An 18,244-nucleotide genomic window follows, 5' to 3' on the forward strand; every position below is an offset into this window, starting at 1 on the left:
CTTTTTATATATATATTTTTACTTTATTTAACTAGGCAAGTCAGTTAAGAACAAATTCTTATTTTCAATGACGGCCTAGGAACAGTGGGTTAACTACCTTGTCCAGGGACAGAACGACAGATTTTTAACTTGTCAGCTCGGGGACTCGATCTTGCAACCTTCCGGTTACTAGTCCAACACTCGAACCACTAGGCTACCTGCTGCCCCGGGAGCTTACAATTTATTCTACAATTTCCATCCTTCCTGCGTGACAGTTCCAATTTTCATATGTGAAAAATTTGTGGAACAGTTTCATTTTAAATACATTTTTGTTTCTCAAAATCAATGTCACGTGTTTAATCATAACAATCTAAAATAATAATAAAGTCAACCAATGCGAGATCACCAGCCTGCCATAAGGACACATTGATCCATTAACGGCTAAAGAAATGAGGGCTGGAACTCATATTTTTTTTTATTTTTTTATTTAACCTTTATTTAACCAGGTAGGCTAGTTGAGAACAAGTTCTCATTTACAACTGCGACCTGGCCAAGATAAAGCATAGCAGTGTGAACTGACAACACAGAGTTACACATGGAGTAAACAATTAACAAGTCAATAACACAGTAGAAAAAAAAGAGTCTATATACATTGTGTGCAAAAGGCATGAGGAGGTAGGCGAATAATTATAATTTTGCAGATTAACACTGGAGTGATAAATGATCAGATGGTCATGTACAGGTAGAGATACTGGTGTGCAAAAGAGCAGAAAAGTAAATCAATATAAACAGTATGGGGATGAGGTAGGTAAAATTGGGTGGGCTATTTAGCGATAGACTATGTACAGCTGCAGCGATCGGTTAGCTGCTCAGATAGCAGATGTTTGAAGTTGGTGAGGGAGATAAAAGTCTCCATCTTCAGCGATTTTTGCAATTCGTTCCAGTCACAGGCAGCAGAGAACTGGAACGAAAGGCGGCCAAATGAGGTGTTGGCTTTAGGGATGATCAGTGAGATACACCTGCTGGAGCGCGTGCTACGGGTGGGTGTTGCCATCGTGACCAGTGAACTGAGATAAGGCGGAGCATTACCTAGCATGGACTTGTAGATGACCTGGAGCCAGTGGGTCTGGCGACGAATATGTAGCGAGGGCCAGCCGACTAGAGCATACAGGTCACAGTGGTGGGTGGTATAAGGTGCTTTAGTAACAAAACGGATGGCACTGTGATAAACTGCATCCAGTTTGCTGAGTAGAGTGTTGGAAGCTATTTTGTAGATAACATCGCCGAAGTCGTGGATCGGTAGGATAGTCAGTTTTACTAGGGTAAGTTTGGCGGCGTGAGTGAAGGAGGCTTTGTTGCGGAATAGAAAGCCGACTCTAGATTTGATTTTAGATTGGAGATGTTTGATATGAGCCTGGAAGGGGAGTTTACAGTCTAGCCAGACACCTAGGTACTTATAGATGTCCACATATTCTAGGTCGGAACCATCCAGGGTGGTGATGCTAGTCGGGTGTGCGGGAGCAGGCAGCGAACGGTTGAAAAGCATGCATTTGGTTTTACTAGCGTTTAAGAGCAGTTGGAGGCCACGGAAGGAGTGTTGTATGGCATTGAACCTCGTTTGGAGGTTAGATAGCACAGTGTCCAAGGAAGGGCCAGAAGTATACAGAATGGTGTCGTCTGCCTATGCAGCACTAGGCCAATAAATTCTATTGCTCTTTCACACCAAGGAATGGTGATTATTGAGGGGGAGACTGCTGTAAAGATTTTTCAAATAGCTTACTGTGTGGAGCTATAGTTTTAATATAGAATTCGGAATATGTTAAAAAAAAAAAAACACACAAAAAACACTTTTCTACATTTTCGCGCAGCAGGCCAGGTACTTCTATAAATGCTCAGGTACGCATACTCCCTCATCATTACCAGGACAGAGAAACCAGACACATGCTCATTACTCACATGGAGCACTCCAAACAAAAGACAATGGATTTTTTTGACAAATCTCGTAAATGATGGATTGAAATAAACTAAAACTTGTTCTCACAAGTGTAGCAGTTTGTGAACTCCGTGTATTGTGTGTAGGCCAGTGACAAACAAAACAAATTTTAATCTATTTTAAATTCAGGCTGTAATACAACAAAATGTGCAAAAAGTCAAGGGGTGTGAATATAATCTGACAGAACTGTATCCTACATTCTGATATTACCAGGTTGACCTGCATTAGGTGATAATACATATTTTAAGGACACCCAATGTTAAAGGGAAAGTAAACCCAAATGACAAATATTACATATCGGTGTCCTTACCCTATAAGCAGTTTATAGAGAATGTATGACAGAAACCAATTATTTGGTTAAACCATCAACCCTGGCACAGCATAGATATGAAATACCCTCATTCTTCCATCTGTGCACCAGCTGTGATTCACCTCATCAACTGAAATAACCCTTGACTGCCACACAGCCACTTCCTGGTTGCGTCCTGAACAGGGCCACAGTCAGCGCTTTGTATCGGTGTCATACATCATCATCACACCCCGCTGTGCTCATTTAACACACGGATTCATTTAATTCCACCATATTGTGTGCCCCCTCCTACCTATCCCCTCCGAGAGGTCAAGGGTCATGCAAGGCTCATTCCAAACGAACCTGCAGCCTAGTGCATACGAGGATAGATATTTGCAACGCAAACAGAAACAAGAGAGAAAAAGACATCTCTGACATCTCTGCAGTGCCCTGTAGTTTCCTGCAGACAGAACAGCATTGGTCTGAAATGGACTTCTTGTTATAGTGTTATTTAACCCAGTCCAGTCTGTTGTCTGAAATGTCACTGCACAGGGCTCTAGTCAAATGTAGTACACTATATAGGGAACAGGGTGCTATTTCGGACTCAGCACGGGCCTCAGCTCTGTGGCTATAATCAATAGTATGACTTTAGCACATGACTCACACACCATGCTTTACATACCCTAGGCTAACAGCTGCAAACTGTGTCCACTGTCTGCCACCTACTGTAAAGACCGTGGCTGTCCCAGACCTTAGTCACCGCAATGACTAGATAACCAAGAGAGCTACAGAGAGTGAGAGACAGAGGCAGGAAAAAGAGAAATTAAGATTGTAGAGAGAGGAGTCGGAGACAAAATAAAACTCCAAACAAAATGTTTACAGTAATAGGAAGGGCTAATATTATGTGCTACTGGAATGCAGCAGTATAGAAGAAGAAAAAATGAATACAAAAGCGAAATAAAAACAATCACAGGAAACAGGCCTGGGCGTTCTTGCTTTTTCCACCCCACCAGTACAATGCCCCATAGTGACTCGCAAGGAACAGTCACACACATTCTATACAAGGGAAAGCTGTCACGGTTATGAGTCTGAAAACAACCGTGCTATTTTGTAACACTACTTACTCAGTGATACTAGGAGACAGGAGTGCCACATGGCTCTCGACTTTAAATGCCCCATTTGGAGACGTATTGACCAAGGCTCTGGTGTAGAGTGATTCAAATTCTAACCACACATTTTGAAATTCAAGGCCAGTCATTACTCTTGGCCTGGCAGTAAGTGGCCTGTAAAGACTGCCCTCCACCCCAGTGAAAGATAACCTGTGGAAGGGTTGGCACGTGCATATCAATCGATGCCTCTGTGGAGCGAGACTAGAGATGGCCACAATGTCCAATTGAAAGGGCTCAAAGCTTCCCAAGAACTGGGAGGGAGGGAGGGAGCGAGAGAGAGAGAGAGAGAGAGAGAGAGAGAGAGAGAGGCTGAGAAAGCTAAAAGAGAGAGAGATCACTTTAATAAATGTACCCATTTACCCAAATAGAATCAATAGACCTATTCAAGTTGTGCCGATGATTAGCAACTGATACAGTACAACATGCTACTTTTACCCCGCTTAAAGAATGGATTCTGTAATGTTTTGCATGCCAAATGCAGTAGAATATTGTTTTGCCAGTGAGAGACCAGACCATGGAATTGCTGCTATGCTGCACTGCTACAGTCAGCAAACAAACATTGGCCTTAGTTAGACAAAAGTAGGCAAGAGTATAACCATGCAAGAAGTTGACAAATGAAGACTGCACGGAGTGTGTACGTGCACAAGCGTACGTGTAAACGTGTGTATTTCTACTGGGAACACTGGTTTCACTCACACAGACAGCTAGCCAGGTCGGGAGGTAGTGAACTCAAGCTAAATTGTAATGGCTCTCGGTCTCTCATACTCAGTCTCACTTAGAGCTTCACTCAAACTACCTCTGTACGTCTCGCGTTAGTTCACAACTAACTAGCCTATATTCTCTAATGAGTGGAAATTCATTGGGACATTTTTGCTAACAAACAAAATACAACATGTACTGTACTTTACACATACAGTAGTCAATAGGACCGAGTGGAAAAAGTAGCACACACATTATGCAATTGACGTTTCCATCAGTTAGCCTATAGTGCCGCACTATCAATTCAGGGGACACAACTTTGGCTTTAGAAGTGGGTGGGGACTTCATACCCGACTACGCAGAGGCCTCCACATGGTCCTAAAGTGCACCGTTCCCTCATTTTGCATCACATTCCAATGATAAAACTGGGGGGCGGACAAAAATGCAGTGGAAGTTGCGCCCCTGCCATCAATGCATGGATCACTGAGAGAGATCAGCCAAATGTAGCAACACCTCAAATGTCAACAACTCACTCAATGCTTCTAATCTCATGACATGTGCAACGGTTGCCAGCAAAACATAGTTTAAGTTAAGTTTTAAATGTCACGTACACAAGTACAGTGAAAAGCATTTAGTCCGTTCCAATATCATATTTACATTCAATTATCAAAAGTATGTGGACACTTGCTCGTCAAACATCTAATTCTATAATCATGGGCATTAATATAGAGTTAGTCCACCCCTTTGCTGCTATAACAGCCTCCACCTTTCTGGGAAGGCTTTTCACTAGATGTTGGAACATTGCTGTGGGGATATGCTTCCGTTCAGCCACAAGAGCATTTGTGAGGTCGGGCACTGATGTTGGGTGATTTAGGCCTGGCTAGCAGTCGGGGTTCTAATTCATCCCAAAAGTGTTTGATGGAGTTGAGGTCAGGGCTCTGTACAGGTCAGTCAAGTTCTTCCACACCGATCTCAACAAACCATTTCTGTATTATCCTTGCTTTGTGCACAGGGGCAGTGTCAGGCTGAAACAGGAAAGGGCCTTCCCCAACACACAGTTGGAAGCACAGAATGGTCTAGAATGTCATTGTACACTGTAGCGTTAAGATTTCCCTTCACTGGAATTAAGGGGCCTAGCCAGAACCATGAAAAACAGCCCCAGAAAATGATTTCTCCTCCAACAAACTTTACAGTTGGCACTATGCATTTGGGGCAGGTAGCATTCTCCTGGCATTTGACAAAACCAGATTTGTCTGTCGGACTGCCAGATGGCGAAGCGTGATTCATCACCCCAGAGAATGTGTTTCCACTGCTCCAGAGTCCAATGGCGGTGAGCTTTGCACCACTCCAGCCAACAACTTTGCGATTGGTGATCTTAGGCTTGTGTGCGGCTGCTTGGCCAAAGAAACCCATTTTATGAAGCTCCAGACGAACAGTTCTTGTGCTGACGTTGCTTCCAGAGGGAGTATGGAACTCGGAAGTGAGTGTTGCAACTGAGGACAAACTTTTTTTACACGCTACGAGCTTCAGCACTCTGCGGTCCCGTTCTGTGAGCTTGTGTGGCCTACCACTTCGTGGCTGAGCCGTTGTTGTTCCTAGACGTTTCCACTTCATAATAACAGCACTTACAGTTGAATGGGAAGCTCTAGCAGGACAGACATTTGACAAAATGTCTGATGAGCTCTTCAGTAAGGCCATTCTACTGCCATTGTTTGTCTATGGAGATTGCATGGCTGTGTGCTCGATTTTATACACCTGTCAGCAGCGGGTGTTGCTGAAATAGCCAAATCCATTCATTTGAAAGGGGTGTCCAGAGTCAGACGTTTACATACACTTTGGTTGGAGTGATTAAAACTTGTTTTTCAACCACTCCACAAATTTCTTGTTAACAAACTATAGTTTTGGCAAGTCGGTTAGTACTTATAATTCACTGTATCACAATTACAGTGGGTCAGAAGTTTACATACACTAAGTTGACTGTGCCTTTAAACAGCTTGGAAAATTCCAGAAAATTATGTCATGGCTTTAGAAGCTTCTGATAGGCTAATTGACATCATTTGAGTCAATTGGTGGTGTACCTGTGGATGTATTTCAAGGCCTACCTTCAAACTCAGTGCCTCTTTGCTTGACATCATGGGAAAATCAAAAGAAATCAGTCAAGACCTCCAAAAAAATAGTAGACCTCCACAAGTCTGGTTCATCATTAGGAGCCATTTCCAAACACCTGAAGGTACCACGTTCATCTGTACAAACAATAGTACGCAAGTACAAACACCATGGGACCATGCAGTAGTCATTCCTCTCAGGAAGGAGACGCGTTCTGTCTCCTGGTTCAAAAAGGGCAAATCAATCCCAAAACAACAGCAAAGGACCTTGTGGAAATGCTGGAGGAAACGGGTACAAAAGTATCTATATCCACATAACCTGAAAGGCCGCTCAGCAAGAAAAAAAAAACACTGCTCCAAAACCGGCATAAAAAAAGCCAGACTATGGTTTGCAACTGCACATGGGGACAAAGATGGTACTTTTTGGAGAAATGTCCTTATTACTATTTTTTTTTTTTTAAAACCTTTATTTAACTAGACACCATCCCAACTGTGAAGCACATGCGTGGCAGCATCATGTTGTGGCGGTGCTTTGCTGCAGAAGGTGCTCTCACAAAATTGATGGCATCATGAGACAGGAAAATTATGTGGATATATTGAAGCAACATCTTGAGACATCAGTCAGGAAGTTAAAGCTTGGTCACAAATGGGTCTTCCAAATGGACCATGACCCCAAGCTTACTTCCAAAGTTGTGGCAAATGGCTTAAGGACAACACAGTCAAGGTATTGGAGTGACCATCACGAAGATCTGACCTCAATCCTATAGAAAATGTGTGGGCAGAACTGAAAAAGCATGTGCGAGCAAGGAGGCCTACAAACCTGTATGTTACGCCAGCTCTGTCAAGAGGAATGGGCCAAAATTCACCCAACTTATTGTGGGATCTTGTGGAAGGCTACCCGAAACATTTTACCCAAGTTAAACAATTTAAAGGCAATGCTACCAAATATGAATTGAGTGTATGTAAACTTCTGACCCACTGGGAATGTGATGAAAGAAATCAAATCTGAAATAAATCATTCTCTCAACTATTATTCTGACATTTCACATTCTTAAAATAAAGCGGTGATCTAACTGACCTAAAATAGGGATTTTATTAGGATTAAATGTCAGGAATTGTGAAAAACTGAGTTTAAATGTATTTGGCTAAGGTGTATGTAAGCTTCCGACTTCAACTGTATCTTTGCTACATGTACAAAAGTATAGGGGTAAGGTGACTAGGCATCAGGATATAGTGACTAGGCATCAGGATATGGTAAACAGAGTAGCAGCAGCGTAAATGAAGACACAAAACATGTCAAATATCCTATATCCACATGTGGCAGATGTTATAATCCTAATCAAACACCATGCTGCTTTATGTCGTGTGAAATGTGCATGGCTTTCCAATATATGTATTCCATTCTATGCCAATAGGAGGCCTCCATTCTGCACCAATATAACCACATGTAGTTCACAACGTTCCATATCCCGAGGAAGTTATTTGGTTATGGCTGAATTGCTAATTATGCAATGGATAGCATTAGAACATGTATGTTCCACCTCCAACTACACTAACTCTACAGTATTCCCATTTCTCTACCTACCATTATAGACCAGAGGTGTTGGTGTGTGTTTGCACACCAGACGTGGCGATTGTGTGGTTTTGCAGAGCCTTATGCAGGGAGAGACAGTACAGAGCTCAACTCTGATGATCATGAATTAGTGCTCATTTCAGTCACTTAGCAAATCGTGCATTAGTTTTAACAAGAGCTGTCCTGTGGTAGAGGTCTTCAGAGATCCACCCGTACCCGAATACCCGGATCCAGAATTCTAAATAATGTCACGGGTCCTGGTCAGATCTGATTGTCAAGGGTCTGTGTAAAGTTAACTGACTTGTCCAGAAGGACCCATACAGATCCAAATACTGCAGTGTGAGGTCAGGATTGGGGGAAGAGACGGAGAGAGAAATTATATCATTCATGCTACTGCTCTTTGCTTTTCATGAGTAGCGCGTGTAGCTTGTTTTTGGTCAATTCTAAGTCATCAAAGCGGCAATAGGCTACAGTCATAGAGCCTCTGTTTGGGGCAAATGTTAGGGGATAAATCAATGGAAGATGGAATTAAAAGGATAGGCTACAATGACCAAGATCCAACAGGTAGGCTGCTACTGTATATTCTGAATGGAGTTGTTGTTTGTAAATGTAGGACGAGAAAGCGCATACAGTCTCAATTAGCCTAGTTATCTAGCTACCTTAACTAGCTTCTCCGGGTTTCATTACAGTCAAGACATGTAGCTACTACGTAATCATATTAGATGATAAATAACCTAGCTATGGCAGGCATTAGCCTACTATAGCGCGAGTCGGCTTGGTTGATTGCTGTCTCTCGTCTCTCTCCCTCGCTCCTTCCGGTTCCCTGTGTCACTCGGTAGCCTATACACACAGCGGACCCTGCTAGAGCATCACCTCACTCTGCCGCCTCTCCCTCGCGCCTTATCAGCTCTGGTTAATAAAGTAGCTTAAAAATGGACTTTTCTGCTGCTTCCCGCACTCGGATCGGGTCTGATCATGTGTATGTATACATACACTGCTCAAAAAAATAAAGGGAACACTTTATTTTTTTTACCTTTATTTAACTAGGCAAGTCAGTTAAGAACAAATTCTTATTTTCAATAATGGCCTAGGAACAGTGGGTTAACTGCCTGTTCAGGGGCAGAACGACAGATTTTTGTACCTTGTCAGCTCGGGGATTTGAACTTGCAACCTTTCGGTTACTAGTCCAACACTCTAACCACTAGGCTACCCTGCCGCCCCATAAACAACACAATGTAACTCCAAGTCAATCACACTTCTGTGAAATCAAACTGTCCACTTAGGAAGCAACACTGATTGACAAATTTCACATGCTGTTGTGCAAATGGAATAGACAACAGGTGGAAATTATAGGCAATTAGCAAGACACCCCCAATAAAGGAGTGGTTCCACAGACCACTTTTCAGTTCCTATGCTTCCTGGTTGATGTTTTGGTCACTTTTGAATGCTGGCGGTGCTTTCACTCTAGTGGTAGCATGAGACGGAGTCTACAACCCACACAAGTGGCTCAGGTAGTGCATCTCATCCAGGATGGCACATCAATGCGAGCTGTGGCAAGAAGGTTTGCTGTGTCTGTCAGCGTAGTGTCCAGAGCATGGAGGAGCTACCAGGAGACAGGCCAGTACATCAGGAGAATTGGAGGAGGCCGTAGGAGGGCAACAACCCAGCAGCAGGACCGCTACCTCCGCCTTTGTGCAAGGAGGAGCACTGCCAGAGCCCTGCAAAATGACCTCCAGCAGGCCACAAATGTGCATGTGTCTGCTCAAACGGTCAGAAACAGACTCCATGAGGGTGGTATGAGGGCCCGACGTCCACAGGTGCGGGTTGTGCTTAGAGCCCAACAACGAGCAGGACATTTGGCATTTGATGGAGAACACCAAGATTCAAATTTGCAAATTAATTCATTAAAAATCCTATTTTCTGGATTTTTTTTTCTCATTTTGTCTGTCATAGTTGAAGTGTACCTATGATGAAAATTACAGGCCTCTCTCATCTTTTTAAGAGGGAGAACTTGCACAATTGGTGGCTGACTAAATACTTTTTTGCCCCACTGTGTGTGTGTGTGTGTGTATATATATATATATATATATATAGAACAGGTTTAGTTGTCCTCGGATCCATTCTGGTCTCTATTTTACAAATAAATTGATGCATATCGATTACGGATGGGAATGCCCCAGGTCCATCTGTCTTTCTGGCCCCAAACAGAGAATGTGTCATGTGTTCCGTTTGCTTTTGGTAGAACAAATTATGCTAAACTAGATCTTTATGGGAAATAGCCCATTATAGCACCAATCTTCACATTTCAGCCAAGCACAAAATGTACACAATGACGAATAACAAGCAAGTCAAAACAAAGGAAAAAGAAAATTGCAGTGCATAGATCAGAACTCTAGCACAGGACCGAAAAAAGTTTGCTGTAATTCTCAAAAGAAATTGGATTGGAAGAGAAAAGTGTGTTACAGCAACCAGACTAAAGAGCCCATTAGCCACCAGACCAGAATATGTATCCTCATCAAAACTTCATGATATGATTTGATTTGTGAGATGTGGAAAAACAGAACATGGTTTATTTTGCCCATTCAAAAAATACAGCTAAAATCCTTGGTTGGAAGCTACTCCCTAAATCATCATTGGTCATCACTGTATAAATAAATGAGGCAAAGAGTGCAATCTCTGGTTCTCTTCACTCCCACTAGGCTTGGCCAGGAACTTGGTTTTGTACTTGTGTACATTTAGATCAAATAACATCAGATCAAATGTTCACATATCCTTTGATTCTTCAGTAGTGGAAACTTCAGTGACGAAGCCAAAAGAAGCCTTGGAGCAGTTAGTTGACCAACGGTACTTATAACCCAGGTGGACACACTCACACTGGCCAAGTGAAAGCTATGAAAAAACATCCTTGTCTGTACAAACTCACAAAGGCTTTTAGTATGTGTGACAGCTTAAGTCTCTATCTCTCTCTCTCTCTCCAGACAGATATTGTAAAAGGTTTCCCCTCTGTAAATGGGTGGGAGGCAGGGAGGGAGCCCTCGGGAGAGCAAGAGAGCTCTCCTCAACACATGCATGTGTAAACCCAGACGCCCTTATGACATCATTAGAATGTCTGCCTGCCAACGGCGCTGAGGATCATGTGACTAGAGAACGCCCGAGAGGCGAGCAGAGCAGCACCACGCAGGTCTGTCACAACATGTCAAACCAACAGTAACTCACTGACTCACACTGGACCGGAGAGTTTCATGGTTAAGTAAGTACACACAAGGTTGTAGTGTAAACTCACATGAGGTTCGCTATGACTGCATGAAGCTAGGACAGATGGGCAGTATCTGTAAGGCCTTCTCCTCAATGTCATGACCTTTGGTATTTTATTAGGATCACCATTAGCTGTTGCAAAAGCAGCAGCTGCTCTTCCTGGGGTTCAACACGAAACATGATACAGAATGACATAATACAGAACATCATTAAAAAACAAAAACAGAACTACATGGTTTTAAAAAGGCACACGTAGACTACATATCAATGCATACACACACTATCTAGGTCAAATAGGGGAGAGGCGTTGTGCCGCGAGGTGTTGCTTGATCTGTTTTTTTAAAACCAGGTTTGCTGTTCATTTGAGCAGTATGAGATGGAAGGAAGTTCCATGCAATAAAGGCTCTATATAGCACTGTACGTTTTCTTGAATTTGTTCTGGATTTGGGGACTGTGAAAAGACCCCTGGGGGCATGTCTGGTGGGATAAGTGTGTGTGTCAGAGCTGTGTGTAGTTGACTATGCAAACCATTTGGGATTTTCAACACATTAATGTTTCTTATAAAAAGAAGTGATGCAGTCAGTCTCTCCTCAACTCTTAGCCAAGAGAGACTGGCATGCATAGTATTTATATTAGCCCTCTGATTACAATTAAGAGCAAAAAGTGGCGCTCTGTTCTGAATCAGCTAGGTCTTTCCTTGCAGCACTGGACCACACGACTGGACAATAATCAGGATTAGACAAAACAAGAGCCTGCAGAAATTGCTGCGAGGCAAGCAACTACCATTCTAGACCTATATTTTACTGCTGTCTCCACCACACCCCATTCATAATCAAGCATTCTGTTGGCAGAGGAATAGTTGCCTTTCCAAGTTGCTCCCAAGCACAAATGTCTATAGGGCCAGGAGTTTTCCTGACAACGTGACCTGACGAGGAAAAACTCTGGGCCTTATTTGGGAGGCAAAATATAAAATTGACTCGACTCAAGAGTAGCCGTTCCCTGCGGAACCCACGTTTCCCAACTCAATGTTGACCTATTCTTCCCAACCCCAGATACCAGGGGAGAAAGAAAAGATTCCTCCAACTGTCATATGGCTGGGCCCATCTCTGATGAGCTCAACACTGAATCTCATGGCCATAACCCAAAAGAAAACAACAACAAATTCTCCTATATTCCTCTCCACAGAGCGAGAGAGTCAGGGGTCGGAGTTAGGAGCTATCCTCTATCTAGCATGACATTTTGTGATGACCTCATATTCAACGCTCAGCGGAGGAAAACAAATAAGAGGCAAGACAAACAAAGGCAGCCATTTATTATTTGGACAGTGGCTCTTTACAGTGAGGGAGAGGGCAGAAGCTATGGTAATGTTACGAGGCCCGGTGTCTCATCTCACCATGTTTCATCACGTATTGGAAGGATGGAGTGATTTGAAACTACATTTGAGGCTAATCAAAGTAAAAAAAACAAAAAAAACATGTCAACAGTCATTTTTTAGAACATTCTCGTCGTGTTTCAGTGTGTAAGAATTATGTGGATGTGTGTGTCCCCCTAGGACAGCTTTCTCCTTCCTGGTGTGTGGTCTAATAACTTCCCACTAGCTCCCTTCCCTTTCCACTAATACACACACACACACACACACGCACGAGAAATATGTCCCAGGGCTGTTTGCTCTATTAACACGGTTTGCTTATCGCGGTGCCATCTTATTGTCCCATGAAACGCTGAGGGGGACAGACACAAGCCCTTCCTCCACACAACCCAACCTGCTGATCCACTGACAGACAGTTCACTTGGAGGGCAGTAGGCTATATGCCTGGCCTGGGGTACAGTCACATTCAGTAGGTTGAGACATTGAAATAGCAGACAGAAATCTAATGTTTAGAGGCGACACAAAGCTATTCCACACGATAAGAGAGCCATGTCTGTTCTGCACAATACATGTCTATCTGAACATTATTGAATACGCTCCTGGATTATATGGAGCCTACTGTACATGAACACAATGCATTATGCATGCAAACAAACCCAACATAAAAAACACAGTAGACCGCAAACAATGCTATACTGTACGATACTATTGACTGTTGGGTAGAAAATATTTAAATCCGAATGGAAAGAGGGAGCAGGTTCATTTAAAATGGGGAGCAAATCCATTGAATGGGAAGCATAGCAGTGACACAGTAGACACTACACTGCGTTTCCTGCATTCCTAAAACACTTGTTTGAGGGAAGAGATGCTGCCATGTCAACATTTTGAAATTCAGGGCATGTGCATGGATGGATGATGTGCAAGAGTCGGTGAAAATATCTGTGTGTGTAAGAGAGAGTGTGTGTGCCCAGCATCCCACATAGTTCATGACTTGATTTCTCTTGTAAATGATTTGATTTCTCTCTAGAGAAACGACACGTTGGGCAGAGTAAAAATACACCTTGTGGTCTTCATTCTTTCTCTCTAAACCTGATTTCCTACCATCATATACCGGTTTCTCTAGTCTAGTAAGTTGAAGTACATCAAAACATATATTTAAAAAATTATTCAAGAAATCAGTGGTGGTATTTAGCCAAGGCCTTTTTTTTCTCTTTTATTTAGCCTTTATTTAACTTTGCAAGTCAGTTAAGAACAAATTCTTATTTACAATGAAGGGCTACCCAGGCCAAACCCTAACCCGGACGACGCTCGGTCAATTATGCGCCGCACTGTGGGACTCACAATCACAGCCGGTTGTGATACAGCCTGGAATCTAACCAGGGTCTGTAGTGACGCCTCTAGCACGGAGATAGTGCCTAACATGCTGACCAAACCAGACGAGCGTGTGCGGACAGGTCGAAAAGCATTAATCCACAGATAGGAATTCAGTTTGCCGTTTTTTTCTCATCATCTCTCCTCCTTCCTCAGGCTTCTTTATCTTATTTTGGACTTAATATGCCGGTTGGCAACCAACTTTACAGCATTACTACAACCTACCGGGGGTATATGCTACAATCACCCACGTGGGTATATGCTTCTAAAAACCTATGAGGAGATGGGAGGGTCCGGACTTGCAGCGTGTTGAGCGTCACAAATAGAGACGATTTCTATTTAGCGCCTGGCCACGCCGACGCTCGCGAGCAGTGTGGGTGCAATGATTGAATAACATGTATGTGTACATTTATTTTGCAACGCTCGAGCACGCGACGAGTCTGGTCTGGTCAGCATGTTAGACCGCTGTGCCACATCAAGATTAGTCCAATTGTCGAGTGACTTGAAAGCGATCAATTGTATAAATTACTTAAGTAAAAAATACTTTAAAGTACTACTTACAGTAAGTCATTTTTGGGGGTATCTGTACTCTACCATTTATATATTTGACAACTTTTACTACACTACATTCCGAAATAAAATAATGTACTTTTTTCTCCATACATTTTCACAAATGTACTTGTTACATTTTGACAGGAAAATGGTCCAATTCACACACTTATCAAGAGAACACCCCTGGTCTTCCCTACTGCATCTGATCTGGCGGACTCACGAAACACAAATGCTTCATCTGTAAATTATGCCTGAGTGTTGGAGTGTGCCCCTGGCTATCCGTCAATAACAAAAGAAAATTGTGCAGTCTGGTTTGCTTAATATAAGGAATTTGAAATTATTTATGCTTGTACTTTTTATACTTAAGTACATTTTAGCAATTCCATTTACTTTTGATACTTAAGTATTTTTAATCCAAATACTTTTAGACTTTTCCTCAGGTAGTATTTTACTGGGTGACTTTCACATTTACTTGAGTCATTTGCTATTAAAGTATCTTTACTTTTACATGACAATTGAGTACTTTTTCCACCACTGAAAGTGAACAATCAGTTGTGTAGCTACTATTAGTGTAGGCACACAGTCATCCTCCTCCTTCCTCTCCTTGTACTATTATATGGCAGAGTACAAATACACTTTGTGCTCTTCACTCCGAAGCCAATTTCCTTGTATCATATACCCATTGCTCTAGTAGATAAAAATATATATCAAAGGTCTTCAAAAAGTATGGTGTGTGTGTGTGTGTTACATTATCTTCATCAAGATGAGTTCTACTGTCAATGAAGCCTTATTGATAGCGTTCAACCAGTCACAGCCGATATCAACCTACTGTATCACAGACTAGGCTAACCAGTGTTGTATCCCAGACTTCTGGCCTCTTTCCTCTCCATTGTACTGCTCCATCTCAGCAGGACCTCATTTCTGGGTCTGGTTAGTCCAGCTCACTGTTGTGATTGTTATGAAACAGAACGGAGGGGACGCACCCTGACCGCTACTTCCTTATGATCTCAACAAACATCTGTGGAATGAGGCCCCAAACACCAGCGATTACACACCACATGCACCGTCACTGTCCGTCTGTGCCCTTCAACAGGGAAATGCTGATGTCATGTTATGGTATGGTTACTGTATATGTGTGTGATGTACAGTAGGCAAGGGGGAGGGGGAGACAATATCAAAGTCCATTGCCATAAAGCCTAGGCTGTCAAAGTAGCAGGTGGCTGCGATAGCCAGCAGATCCAAAACCTTACGCTTGCTTTCATCTGCACGACATGGTAAAACAGGCCGTTTGCTTAAATTAAGACACTGCGGAGCGGGTGCGAGATATGGCTTGGAAAACGTACCTCAATCAAGGGATGAGAAATCTGTTGTACTCCAAATTGTCCCACTATCCCAAATGTTACACAGAGAAGATTGAACGACTACTAAAAAAACTCAAACTAAAGCAGGAAGCACCACTGACTTTGTCAATAAAAAAAGTGGTCAGAAGAAGCAGATGCTAAGCTACAGGACTGTTTTGCTACCCACAGACTGAAATATGTTCCAGGATTCTTCCGATGGCACTGAGGAGTACACCACATCAACAAGTGTATCGATGACGTTGTCCCCACAGTGACCGTACGTACATACCCCAACCAGAAGCCATTGATTACAGGCAAAATCCGCACGGCACTAAAGGGTAGAGCTGCCGCTTTCAAGGTGCGGGACACTAACCCGGAAGCTGATAAGAAATCCCGCTATGCCCTCCGACAAACCATCAAACAGGCAACGTGTCAATACAGGACTAAGAATGAATTGTACTACACCGGATCTGATGATCTGAGGCGGATGTGACAGAGCTTGCAAACTATTACACAACTACAAAGGGAAGTACAGCCACAAGCTGCCCAAGGACACAAGCCTACCAGAGAAACTAAATTACTTCTATGCTCGCTTCGCAGCAAGTAACACTGAAACATGCATGAGAGCATCAGCTGTTCTGGACAACTGTGTGATGGCACTCTCGATAGCCGATGTGAGTAAGACCTTTAAACAGGTCAACATTCACAAGGCCACAGGGCCAGATGAATTATCAGGAAGTGTAATATGAGCATGCGCTGACCAACAGGCAGGTGTCTTGACTGACATTTTCAACCTGTCCCTGACGGTGTCTGTAATACCAATATGTTTCAAGCAGATCCCCCAGATCACCCCCCCGATGACACAACAGTGGTAGGCCTGATCACCGACAACTATGATACAGCCTATAGGGAGTTCAGAGACCTGGCCGTGTGGTGCCAGGACAACAACCTCTCCCTCAATGTGATCAAGACAAAGGAGATGATTGTGGACTACAGGAAAAGGAGGACCAAGCACGTCCCCATTCTCATCGATGGGGCTGTAGTGGAGCAGGTAGTGAGCAGTCCTCAGATCCTTAAAAAGTTCTACAGCTGCACCAACCTGACTGGTCGCATCACTGCCTGGCATGGCAACAGCTCGGCCTCCGACCGCAAGGCACTACAGAGGGTAGTGCGAACGGCCCAGTACATCACTGGGGCCAAGCTTCCTGCCACCCAGGACCTCTATACCAAGCGGTGTCAGATGAAGGCCCTAACAATTGTCAAAAACTTCAGCCACCCTAGTCATAGACTGTTCTCTCTGTTACAGCGCGGTACCGTAGCGCCAAGTATAGGTCAAAAAGACTTCTTAACAGCTTCTCCACCCAAGCCATAAGAATCCTGAACAGCTAATCATCAACAACCCCTATTTTACATTGCTGCTACTCTCTGTTTATTATCTATGCATAGTCACTTAATAACTCTACCTAATACCTACATATTACCTGGACTAACCGGTGCCCGCGCATATTGACTCTGTACCGGTACCCCCTGTATATAGCCTCACTATTGTTATTTTACTGCTGCTCTTTAATTATTTGTAACTTATATATTTTTTAACTTATCACTTATTTTTCTTAAAACTGCATTGTTGGTTAAGGTCTTGTAAGTATGCATTTCACTTTAAGGTCCACACCTGTGGTATTCGGCATGTGACAAATACAATTTGATTTGATGCTAAATAAACATTGTGGACCTTATGGGAAAGGCCTTCATACGACATAATCGATTAAATTGAACTAGCTTCAGTCACAATGTGGCCACGTCAAAACAGAACCGATCACTCGGGGAGAATTCAGTATGTTTCAACGTAGTACAGTAACGGAAACTGCAACATTGTAACCATTCTTACTCAGACAAATGTTGCAACACCGTAGCACCTTAGTTAGCATAAACCTGCATCAAACTTATTAAAACATCTGGACTCACTGAAACATCAGTATGGAAGAAACTGACGAGTAGGGATTGTGAATGACAATGACAAAGGTCCAATCATTTCCACGGGAAAGACCATAAACATTCCAAGACACTCCTTAACAGCCAATTGACTGCACAAGAGGTGGATTCAATTCAGCGGTCATGTTAGATATCATTCAGAGGCCCAATCCCCGGGGTGACAAAATAATATTCGCCGAGAAAAGTAGCGGGGGTGACATTGTGTTGACCCAGATCCTTCAATTTCACTGGAAAGATCACGCATAAATCTGGTTGAAGCGAATAATATATTTGTTAATGTCTTTGTCACATCCACTTGCTGGACTGTGGGACTTGAGCTAAACAATTTAGCCTACTAACCCGGCCAAAAAAAAGCTGAACCTACCCAGAAATTCTCTAGGAAGTAGGGCGTTATCATCTTGATTTCTTCTTCTTTTCTCTCAGCAACTATATTCTTGTTTAATTTAAATTCAGGCAAATGCTCCGCCGTTCTCCGTTTCCGTTGTTTGCCTTTTGCTCCTTTTCCCTACGCTCCTTTCTTCTCCCTCCCCACCTCAGACTCCACCTCCTTTAGGAAGC

The 18,244-nt window shown here is 43.0% G+C and overlaps 1 protein-coding gene across 4 annotated transcripts in view; it reads right to left on the reverse strand.

Annotated features, from left to right (window-relative positions):
* fcho2 (FCH and mu domain containing endocytic adaptor 2) overlaps positions 1–18,244 on the reverse strand; it is a 98,383-nt gene extending 80,139 nt beyond the window's left edge. For 2 of the 4 annotated variants that reach the window (XM_065004748.1, XM_065004746.1), the window contains exon 1: positions 18,051–18,242. In XM_065004748.1, the coding sequence (XP_064860820.1) occupies positions 18,051–18,083 (33 nt within the window). In that variant the 5' untranslated portion in view covers positions 18,084–18,242. Of the gene's footprint in view, positions 1–18,050 lie in introns of all 4 variants that reach the window. The other 2 variants (XM_065004750.1, XM_065004749.1) reach the window with 2 other exon arrangements.

Source organism: Oncorhynchus nerka, linkage group LG19 (genome assembly GCF_034236695.1).
Source record: "Oncorhynchus nerka isolate Pitt River linkage group LG19, Oner_Uvic_2.0, whole genome shotgun sequence".
NCBI lineage: Eukaryota > Metazoa > Chordata > Actinopteri > Salmoniformes > Salmonidae > Oncorhynchus > Oncorhynchus nerka.